General features: G+C 52.3%; 1 protein-coding gene across 1 annotated transcript; it reads left to right on the forward strand.

Annotated features, from left to right (window-relative positions):
* Positions 1-7: 7 nt before the first annotated feature.
* On the forward strand, positions 8-6,178 carry TOR3A (torsin family 3 member A; the record flags this gene model as incomplete). The annotated part of the gene is made up of 6 exons (XM_009275908.2): positions 8-263; positions 638-751; positions 1,821-2,086; positions 2,748-2,923; positions 5,126-5,250; positions 5,799-6,178. Coding segments are annotated over 6 exons (1,188 nt in total), but the record flags the coding sequence as incomplete, so codon positions are not given.
* Positions 6,179-10,821: the final 4,643 nt, after the last annotated feature.

Here is a 10,821-nt window from a genome sequence, read left to right on the forward strand (position 1 = left end):
CCCCCTGGGGCTGGCCTGCTGCCTACTGCTGCTGCTGGGGGGCTCGGGGGGCCTGGGGAGCCGAGGGACGCCACGGGGGCCCTGGGAAGAGGAGCAGGGCCCCATGGCGGAGGGGGGACCGTGGGGCAGGGCAAGGTACGAAGCCGTGAAGAAGCACTTGGGAGCTGTGGGTGCTCTCTCCAAGCAGTATTGGCAGTTCCTGGCATGCAAGGTGTGGCAAGAGGGCTGCAAAGAGGAGGAGGAAGAGTCCAGCCCCGGCCCAGGTAAGCACCTTCCTCCTTTCTATCCCGTGTCCCAAGAACAGCAGTGGGTCCAAACACCCCGCTTCCCCCAGCACAGGGGTCTGTGCCCCCAGCCCCTGTGGATGCTGTCCTTCCCTTCCCAAGGGTCACTGCCCTGGGCACCGCCCTCCTCATTCAGCTTACCCCGGGTTGCCACAACACATGTCTCTCCGTGCCCACCTGAGCCAGCTGCTGCCTGTTATGTGCTTACTCCCCCTCCCCACAGCCCAGGCTGCCTGGCAGGGCAGTGTCTGATCCCCTGCACCTGCTGATAACCGGATGCAGCTGAGCATCCATGCAAAATGCAAAACAGACACTTGCTGGCATGTCCCTGCTCAGACCGCTGCCTTTTCCAGGCTGGAGCTTGCCTGTGGTGGGCCAGGATTACCTGGAGATCCTCTCTGCCTGGTACTGCAGCTTTGGCAAGTGCTGCAAGACAGGAGACTGCAGGATAGTCAACAATATCACAGGTAGGTGCTGTGCTGTACTTGTGAGACCCCAAGCAGCGCTTGTCTCTGCTGCCTCTCCCTGTTGTCTCTTTTGTTGTGTTTTTTTTTTCTTTTTAAAAAAGTGTATTTTAGCAAGTGATGTAAGCAAAGGGCATTTCTGAGCAGGGTGCTGAGCTGGTGGGAGGGTGAGGGGCTGAGCTAAGTCCTGTTTCCCATTATTCATTTGTAGCTCTGAGACCACAAAAGAGTTTGCTCCTTACTGTACAGTGTATCTGCTCCGGTTTGCTGCAAGCACTGCCTTTGTCTAGTAGCTCCCAGGCATATGCGGTGGGATCCAAACTGGCCCAGTATCCAGCCCCAGGTCGGGAGGGTACACCGAGAGCTGCATGTAAGCCCCGCGCAGGTGTCATTGCACTTTGCTGGCCCTGAGTTAAAAAAGTATTTTAGCAAGTGATGTAAGCAAAGGGCATTTCTGAGCAGGGTGCTGAGCTGGTGGGAGGGTGAGGGGCTGAGCTAAGTCCTGTTTCCCATTATTCATTTGTAGCTCTGAGACCACAAAAGAGTTTGCTCCTTACTGTACAGTGTATCTGCTCCGGTTTGCTGCAAGCACTGCCTTTGTCTAGTAGCTCCCAGGCATATGCGGTGGGATCCAAACTGGCCCAGTATCCAGCCCCAGGTCGGGAGGGTACACCGAGAGCTGCATGTAAGCCCCGCGCAGGTGTCATTGCACTTTGCTGGCCCTGAGACTTCTGGTATCCGTACCCTCTGCTGGGAGCTTGTGAGGGCCTGTGGGCTTCAGTGCTCTCCACAGTTGTCAAATATCTCCTCCACTTCCCAAAGGAAAAAAGGAGTCAGTGGAAGATCTGTGTCTTTGCAGTCAGTAGCTGATGCAGGCAGGGTACAGGCAGCCTGCCTCATTAACCCTGTGGCTTTAATGCTACTTCAGACTCCTCTCAGACAGGCAGCCCCACCAGCAGAGCTGTGTGAGCTTAGTGCCCTGCCACGTTATCTCCTCTTATTCCCACCTGCAGCAGTAGCAGCAGCTGGGCTTGCAAGTTAAAGCTGAGCTCTTGCTCTCTCTTTCCTGCAGGGCTAGAAGCAGACCTCAATGGGCAGCTCCACGGGCAGCACTTGGCCAAAGAAGTCATCGTCCGGGCGGTGCAAGGGTTCCTGCAGAGCCCACAGCCGCAGAAGGCTCTGGTTCTCTCCTTCCATGGCTGGTCCGGCACAGGCAAGAACTTTGTGGCCCGGATGCTGGCCAGTCACCTGTACCGGGATGGGCTGAAGAGCGAGTGTGTCAGGGTGTTCATCTCGCTCTTCCACTTCCCCCATCACAAGTACATGGACTCATACAAGGTGAGAGCCAACAACATGGTGTTGCTGTGGGGATGGTCTGGTGTACTGGGTCTGGCTGGGATGGAGTTGATTTTCTTCACAGCAGCCCGTAGGGTACTCTGTTTTGGATTTGTGAGTAGCATAGTGTTGATAACACACCAGTGTTTTACTGAGCAGTGCTTGCACAGCCTCAAGGCTTTCTCTTTCTCCCACTCTGCCGCCCCTGCAGTCACTAGGTTGGGGATGTGCAAGAAGTTGGGGGACACACACCAGACAACTGACCCCAACTGACCAAAGGGATATTCTATGCCATTTAATGTCATGCTCAGCAATAAAAACTGAGTGGAGGGGATTTTGGGGTAGGAAACCATTGCTTAGAGACTGGCTGGGCATCAGTGGTAGGTGTGAGTGATTGCCTTTGCATCACTTGCTTTGATTTCTTTCTTTCTTCCTCTTTCTTTCGCTTATTAAACTATCTTTATCTTGACCCACATGTTTACTTGCTTTCGCTCTTCCTAATCTCTGCCCTGTCCAGCTGGGTGAGAGGGAATGAGCAAGCGGCTGTGCAGTGCTTAGCTGCCAGCCAGAGTTATCCCACCGCATTCAGGCTCACCCCCTGCACAATCTCCTGGTGGCGGTGACTGCTGCTGGGCTTCTCATACTCCTCCCTGCTGCTCTGCAGGCTCAGTTGAAGAAGCAGATAAGTGAGACTCTGCAGCTCTGCAAGCAGTCCCTGTTCATCTTCGATGAGGCAGAGAAACTTCATTTCAGCCTCCTGGATGCCATCAAGCCTTTCATGGCTCGCTATGACAACAAGGGCCAGGTGGATTACCGGAGATCCATCTTCCTCTTCCTCAGGTGATTTCTGGGCCCCCAAAGGGATGGGGAGAAACAAAGTGATGGAATTTATCCTCTGAGATGTGCGATATGAGGGGCTCAGGCTGCAGAGGAGGGAAAAGAGATGTCTAGCTCCTCCAAGAGGCAGTTGCCTCCATGGTCAGTTTTGCTTATTGATGCTGGGCATCCTTCCTGTTTATGGGGCATTTGCAGGAGGAGCTGAGGCCCAGCTTAGCTGGGACACCTGAGCCAGTGCCTAGGCTTTGAGACAAGGAACCAGTGAGAGTCAGAGCTAGCGTGGTGTCACCCTGCACCCTGGGCAGCTGAGCAGGGAGCTCCCTTTACTCCAGGGAGCAAAGCTGGGGCTGCAGGTCTTGGTGGGAAGTTCTTGTACAATGTGGCACTGTTAGTTGGGAGTGGGAGGCGGGGAGTTCCCACTGCCTGGCTGTGGCTGCAGGCTGAGGTCCCATCTGTCTGCTGTGTTGTGACGGCTGATCCTGGCATCATCTCACCCTGCGGTTTAGTGATTGGAGGTTAGTTCCTTTCCCATCCAGAGGGAGAAAGGTTTTTGGTATGTGCATGCCCCAGTGCTGTCCCTGACCCAGGCCTAGGTGGGACGCATCCTGGGGGGAAGTGGGACATCTCAAAACTGCTATGTGAGGTAGGCATATGCCTGAAGTAGCCAGTGAGAAATGCCAAGGAGAGACAAGCATCTTGGGCCCCCTTCAATTTAGGATTTACAGCCTTCAGCTTGGCTCTAGCAAGAGGTGTTCCCACAGGTTGGAGGTGGGCAGAGCATTTGTTCTCCATCTCCCACCATCCAGGTGAGTGTTCTAACCTCCAAGCTTGGTGGTTCCCCAGGGAAGTTTCTCTGCCCATGGAAGACCTGTATCTGTGCCGGGTGCTGGTGGAGCCGACCACATTTCAGTCCTACCTGCATGGGCCTCTGGCAGGAGCCATGGTGGAGGGGGCAGATTCTCCCTCGTTGCTCAGGGCAGGGTGGACATGCTGCCGGCTGTGCTGAGCTAACCTTGTGTCCTACCTGGCAAGCCATGCAGGTGCAGGGGGGGGACATGTCAGCCCCTTCGTGCCACTAAGCAGAGGGGAGCAGGGTGCCTTGAACTGCAGCAGTGTGTAATCCCAGGGGGGTTTCATCATACCTGGTGGCAGCGTGACACAGACCTGTTGTAGGAGGGCTGGCTCTGCCCCAGGGCTCTTTTGGGCACTGGCCTGGTCCTGCAGCTTTGGCCAGGTTTGGGGGATGGGGTGGGACTGGCTGTCTGTCCTCAGTCAGAAGGGGCTGTTTCTCCTGTGGTCTGGGTGGGAGCAGGATCAGTACAAGCTCTTTCCCCCCACAAGGCAGTGCGGGGAAACAGTGGTGGCTTTTTAATTTTGCCTCCCCTCCATTTGGGGAATGGGTCCAGAGCCTCTGACACAAGAGGAAAGATGGGTGCAAGATCTGTGTCTCCCAGAGGCCTCTCTGCCTCCCACCTACACAAGCCCTGCAGCCAGCTGGTTCCCTGTATTGCCAGCTCATGGGTGGCGGGGCACTCGGGACTGGGGGCTGTTGTCCGAGGCTGTTGCAAACCCCTCACCAGCACGCGGGGGCTGCCTGGCCTTGAACTGCTTTCCAAGGTGAGGGGCTGCCCTGGGAGCCTCAATGACTGTCAGGACCTCGCGTCCCCCACCACAGAGCTGCTCCCACGGTGGGTGTCCAGAGGAGTCCTCGTGTGGGAACTGCGCTGCTTTGTCCCTCGGGCAGGGGATGCTTTGCCAAGTCCTGGGCTGCCACTTGAATCCCTGCCCTGGACCTTTACTTCTAGTGGGACTCCTGCCACGTGCTCTGCCCTCCAACTTGGACTTTCAGGGGTGGCTTGTTAAGAGTCTGGTGCGGGGCCAAGTGTCACTTGCGAGGTCAGTGGCATCCAAGCCAGGACAGGGGACTGACGGAGATGGAGGATTCTGTTGGCTTCTGGTCCCACCGTGGGAGAGAAAGCCCCAGGGTCTGGGCTGGCAAGATGGAAGACAGCTGTATAGATGCCTATAGAAAGGGGTTCTTTGGGAAGAAAGCTAGTTCCTCTGCGAATGTTTCAGATGCTGATCCTACATGGTAAATCCTTCATTGCTAACAATTGCTGAGGCCTGTCTGTAGGGGAGGCTGCTGGCAGGTCTCAGCAGTGCATCTCTGGGGGCACGGTCGAGTGACTTCCCTTCTGTCTGCAGCAATCTCGGTGGCAACACCATCAATGAGGTAACCCTGGACTTCTGGCGAGCTGGCCGGGCACGGGAGGAGATCTCCATGGAGTTCCTGGAGCAGCAGCTGCGGCTGGAGCTGCTGGAGCCTGCAGGTAAGAGCTGGGCTCGCTTGCAGGATGCTGTGGGCAGGCTGCCCGCAAACCTGCCCCTCCACACCAGCTCGGGGCCCTGCTTACGCAGTACCATGCGCCTTATGCTGCACAAGTGTGTGTGCTGTGGAACAAGCCTTTATTCCAACACCCACCCCGGGGTTATTTGCAACGTGAGCCCCTTCCTTCATCCACGTAAGCATGGCACCGCTGCAGCAGCGAGGCACACGAGGAGGGAGCTGTGACTCCTTCTTGCCCCTTCAGCCCTGAAAATGGCCAGGTTGCGAGAGGCAGCCTAACACTGTAGGGAAGTATCAAGGCTTCTCTGGGGATTCAGGCTCCTCTTGGCTTGAGGTGGGCAAGCTGTTGTGATGTTCTGTGTTCAGTGTAAGTGCTGGCCAGCTCTTTACAAGTGGAAGGGTGTCTCTCCCACCACGTCTGGCTGGATGAGCCAAGACAGCCCCCTCAGTAAGACAAGTCTTGCCTCGCAGAGGGATGCCAGCTCTCAGATGAAGCTTCTGAAGTTTGTTTTGTCTTGCTTTTTGCTACAGAGAATGGTTACGCCCGCAGCCACCTCCTCGAAGAGAACCTCATTGATTTCTTCGTGCCGTTCCTGCCCCTGGAGTACCACCATGTGAAGCTCTGTGCGCGGGATGCTTTCCTGGCCCGTGGACTTCCATACACTGAGGCAGCCCTTGATGAGGTGGCCGGGATGATGGTGTTTGTCCCCAAAGAAGAGAAGCTTTTCTCTGCACAGGGCTGCAAATCTGTATCCCAGCGCATCAATTACTTCCTTCCTTGAACACCAGGTGGGACTACACCAGTGGTGAAGGTGGTTCTGCACACTAGGAGCAGAAGGTCAGGCAAGCAGGTTACCCAGCCATGCACTTGCACAGGGACAGAGACTTAACCCCTTGTTACTCCGAGGGCTGTTTGCAAGGAAGGAGGCGCACCCTGCCCAGCCTTACTCCTGGGACACGGAGACAGCCTGCGCTAGGCTGCGTTTGAAGTCTGTCCGGTGTTTATTAAGTCCCTTCTTTTAGCAGGTAGTAGCCTGATTGTGCTGACAGGTGCTTTGTTTGACGTGAGCGGGGACGTCCCAGTCCTTGGTTTGTTAGCATGTAATGAAGGCCTTGGACAGGCTGGTCCTGTTGAGACAGTCCAGCAGAAGCCACGTCCCTATCCCTGTCCCTGGTTTTCTGTCACTTTACAAGCTCTCAAATTGCACAGAACTGTTTAGCTGGAGTTGAGTTTTTCTTCTCTGTTGCTCTCCTGCACTCACAAGGCATCTGCTGCTCGGGGACCCACGTGCCAGGATCACGGTTTGTGCGGGGAGGCCCTTGCATAGAGAAAATGACTGAATAATCTCCTCTGGAGATGTCAAATCCATAGCCTCTCGCTTTGGAGTGTCCCTCTCTCGTTGGAGTCTTTCGTTGTATGGAAGCAGCTGCGAGGATGAGGTGAACTTCTGCTGAAATTCTTTTTCTAAGCAGTTTGAAGAGCCTGTTTGCTTCACTGCAAAATGAAAAAAAAGGAGAGACTGATTGCCCTTTCAAGGGCAAAGGGCAGTTGAGGAGGATGGTGGCTGAAGGAACAGGCTGCAGTTGAATTCGAGTTTTCAGGGATGCAGTAAGCTTGGCGTTTTTTTTTTTTTTTTTTTTTTTTTTTCCCCCCCAGTATGTTGCATGCTGTGGTTTTTTGGCTGGTATCAGCATTACTACACTAAGGGGCTGTTTGCTGTCTGGGTACTTGCCAGGTGATAAGTATGTTACAGCAGGACCAAAAAATTTCGACAGCGTTACAGGAATCACTTTGTGACCTCTAGGTCAAAACTCCCTTCCAACACCGCTGGGCTGGGCAGTGAGGTGAAACAGCACATGCCAAGGATGGCTTGTGTGGACCTTTGATCTGTTTTAAGCTTTGAACCCCTCTGCGGTGCCAGTGATGAGCAGCACGACCTCTGGGAAAAGATTGACCAGACACACTTACTGCTCCTGCAGACTTTGAATTCGTGTTTCCCTCCGGGCACACTGACTCAGTTATCTAATGAGGCTTCATAGTCCAAGGCAGGAAGGCGAGCCAGCTGCTTTCTTACTGCTCAATTGATGCAAAGTTAGTTTAAACTTACCTAGATTGGACCTTAGGGCCCGTGCCAGCGTGCGCTGTTATCAGGCATTTCTGAGACTTGGTTTGTGGATAATCTCTCAATCACAAGTGTCAAGCCTAAAGCTTCAGCCTGGGAAAGAGCAGAGGGAGATGTGCCCGGGGGAGTCAGCTGGGGAAGGGAGGATCCAGCCCCACAGAAGGACACAACTCGGGTTGTGTTTTATAATTTGGGCAGAAAGCTCAGAAAGTTGTTAGTTAGTTGAAGGTTAGTTGCTTAGAAGGTTGTATAAGCCAGGATAACCTATGATTTTTTTTTTTTTTTTAAATGCAAAGGAATCTTTAGCTGTCCAGGTTAAACTGATGCTGTTTGGAGTGGGAGGGAGTCACTTTGTCAGCCATTTCACCAGTGCGGGGCTGGTATGAAGTTGGCATGTTAAGCAGTTCTTAGCGTTACTGATTAAGGAGGTGGTGTTGTTACTAACGAGGGCAACTGTCAGACTGGTGATGGGAGACCTGCACTCTGCCAGGTCACACTCCTGTATGTTTGAGAATTAAGTGAGCATTTGCTTATGCAACCCCAACAGCAAGAACGGCCTTCCTCTGACCCTGACCACTCCACGGCAATGTTAACTTTGATTTTAAAGGCATAAATAAAGATACTGCTTTTCTTTGCAATCTGGCAGAATTAAATTATTTCTCTTTTTAACAGGTTTATAATCATCTTGTCTTTTCTACCCAAAATAACAAACTTCAGGTTAGTACTGAGCAGCTTCAACTATTACTTAAGGAAAAAAAAGGCAGCATACACTCAAGTGTTTTTTGCCAATAAAATATTGCAACCTTTATTTAAAACAAAATGCAAATTGGCAAAACTTTGTGGAACGACAGGCAAAGAGGCCCTTCAAAGGGCCTTATTTACATCAAGTTTAACACTGTTCGCAGTTCACAGTCAGACGATAGTGAGAGAATTAAATTAGAAAAACAACCAAAATATATTACAATAACAATTAAAAACAAAAACAGTTGACAACACTGGTAGAGTGATTGGTGATTAACGTGTTTCATTTTAATCTGTTCCTGCCCTCAATGAGTTCACTACTGGATACAAAGAGCGTGCCGAGCCAATCGGGCTTTACCTCCCATGCACAACAGACACATTTGGAAGAACGACCTCCTTTGGTACAGACATTTCTTATCGTGTAGGTATCATAAATAAGTCAGGTGTTCCATAACCTCTTATTTCCTACCACCAGGGAATAGGCTGAAGGTTTTGTTCTACACTACAGGCAATTGGAGTGCAACCCCAGCGCCCATCCGTGCTAGATGGTGCCACTCGCACTGAAGTGGGAGGTTTCCAAGCATGCTGTAGTCGCTACCCTTCAGTTTTCCTGCCAGCTACTGATTAGCAGCAGGCCTGGGTTGAGTGTTTTAAAAGAGAAGACAGCAGCCTGTTACATTTGCAGAAAAGATTTTCTGGATTCATTAGTGCTTGTCACAGCTGCTGCTGCCCAAGAGCACCGACAAGCAAAACGCGGAGCGCCTCAGCTGCTGGGGAAGCCTGCCTTGGGTAAGCGGTACTGGCATCGGGGTCTGGATTTCTTTACTCTATGACTGCACAGTGTAACCCATCCTACCTGCTCACACACCCGCTGCCTTTTTGGGAGGGGCTGCTCTGTTAACACAGCAGTCTTGGTGCAGCTATTGCCCCACGCTGTAGGGTTTAGTTCCCGCTGCCCGCAGAGAGCAGTGTGCCATAAAACTCTTGCGTAAGCACACCCGATGGGATGTCAACACGCGTGTGTTTGACTGTGTCTCACTGACACAAGGCCAGTGGTGCTCAAGAGAAGGAAACAGAACACGCGCACACACACACCCTTCCCCATTGTGTTCTGCATCAGCAACGCTGCTCCATTCAATTCCGCTTTCCCAGAGGCTAAATTTGATGCAGTCCCAAGACCCAGACTCTTAATTCAGCTTCACCCCTGTCCGCACTAATGAAAAATATGATTAAATCAAAGTGCTGCCAGTCAGACAGCCGAATGCACCACTTCTGGGGTTAAAAAGGGTGTACAGTGCAGGAAGAAGAGAGAATTGCACCTGTGAGTCAGCTGATTCCCCACAGTAGCTAGGAAGAGAAAGTGCCCCACATCAACTCACTTGTGTGAGCGCATGCTTTGTGCTTGGCATTACCAGGCCCTACATGATGCCATCCCCTGATGCAAAGAAGACTACTTCAAATTCTAGCCCATACTAGTGCAAGTGAGAGAGCCCGGCTGCAATTGCATCCTTACCACACAAGGCCTTCTGATGGTGTTGAGGAGAGGAAACGCAACAGGAGTTTATGCCTTGTCCCTACCCTAAACAGTGGAGCAAGATGTGCTCTTCACTGGGACAAATAACGGGGCTCCACCATCCTTATGTTACTTTGAACATACTGTGCAAAGCTGAAAGCAGAGACGCTGCAACAGTAGAGACCTTTAAGGCTGAACAGAAAGCCAAACCTAGCAAAAGGGAGAAGGAACGGTAACAATTTTAGGAGCATGGCCACGGAAGGAAGAACAACTGAACGGTGATTTACAGCAGAACCAGCTTTCCCAGATACCATCCTTCTGCTGTCCTGCCAGAGGGCAGGGGAGAATTCCGGTTTGGGAATAAAACACTGCTGGGCAGCAGAAGCAGCAGCAATTCTGCAGCCTCCTATTTAGGGGAAAAAAAACTAGTGTCAAGTTAGCACTACCTCTGCCACCATCTACCTACCTGATGGGAGTAAGACAATAGGTAAGAGCAGAGAAAGCGTTCTCCATAGGAGTGATGACAGGCAAATCCCTAATTCCACTGTTCTGCGTCTTCCCTCCACTGGAGGGATCAGAACTGAATGGGCTTCTGTGTTGCCCACAGAGGTTGTGGAGTCTCCATCCTTGGAGATGTTCAAAAGCCGCCCGGGTACAGTCCTGCATGGTGGCTGTAGGTGGCCCTGCTTGAGCAGGGGGGTCAGACCAGACGACCTCCAGAGGTCCCTTCCAACCTGAGCCATTCTGCGACTCTGTAATAGCAGATGGCTGCTTCAGCTGTGTTACCGCCCACCGCCCTGTCCCACTGCCCATCCTCTCTGCTGTGGGGGAGGAGAAGCCAGGCGGCATCTGAAAGGAAGGTGGGGATGACCACTGGAGGGGAATCAGTCCTTTGCTGGGGCACAGTTAGTTTCTTCAGAAGGGTCAGAAAGGGCTGAAAGAGGGTAGATTTAGTAGGTAGAAATTCCAGGAATTGTTTGCTATTCTTTCACTTTTGCTGGAGCTTTTCTGGAAGACTGCCATTTGGGAAAAGAAAAAGGCTTTTTTCAAAATACTAATCAGAACTGGACTATGATCCTTAAAATTTTCTGGTTAAAATACCTTTCCCCTGAGAATCACTTCAGTTTCAGTCCATTTGTCCTAGGCTGAATAGTAGTACAATGATGAAACCACGCGA

Source organism: Aptenodytes forsteri, unplaced genomic scaffold (assembly GCF_000699145.1).
Source record: "Aptenodytes forsteri isolate BGI_AS27 unplaced genomic scaffold, ASM69914v1 Scaffold289, whole genome shotgun sequence".
NCBI classification, from domain to species: Eukaryota; Metazoa; Chordata; class Aves; order Sphenisciformes; family Spheniscidae; genus Aptenodytes; species Aptenodytes forsteri.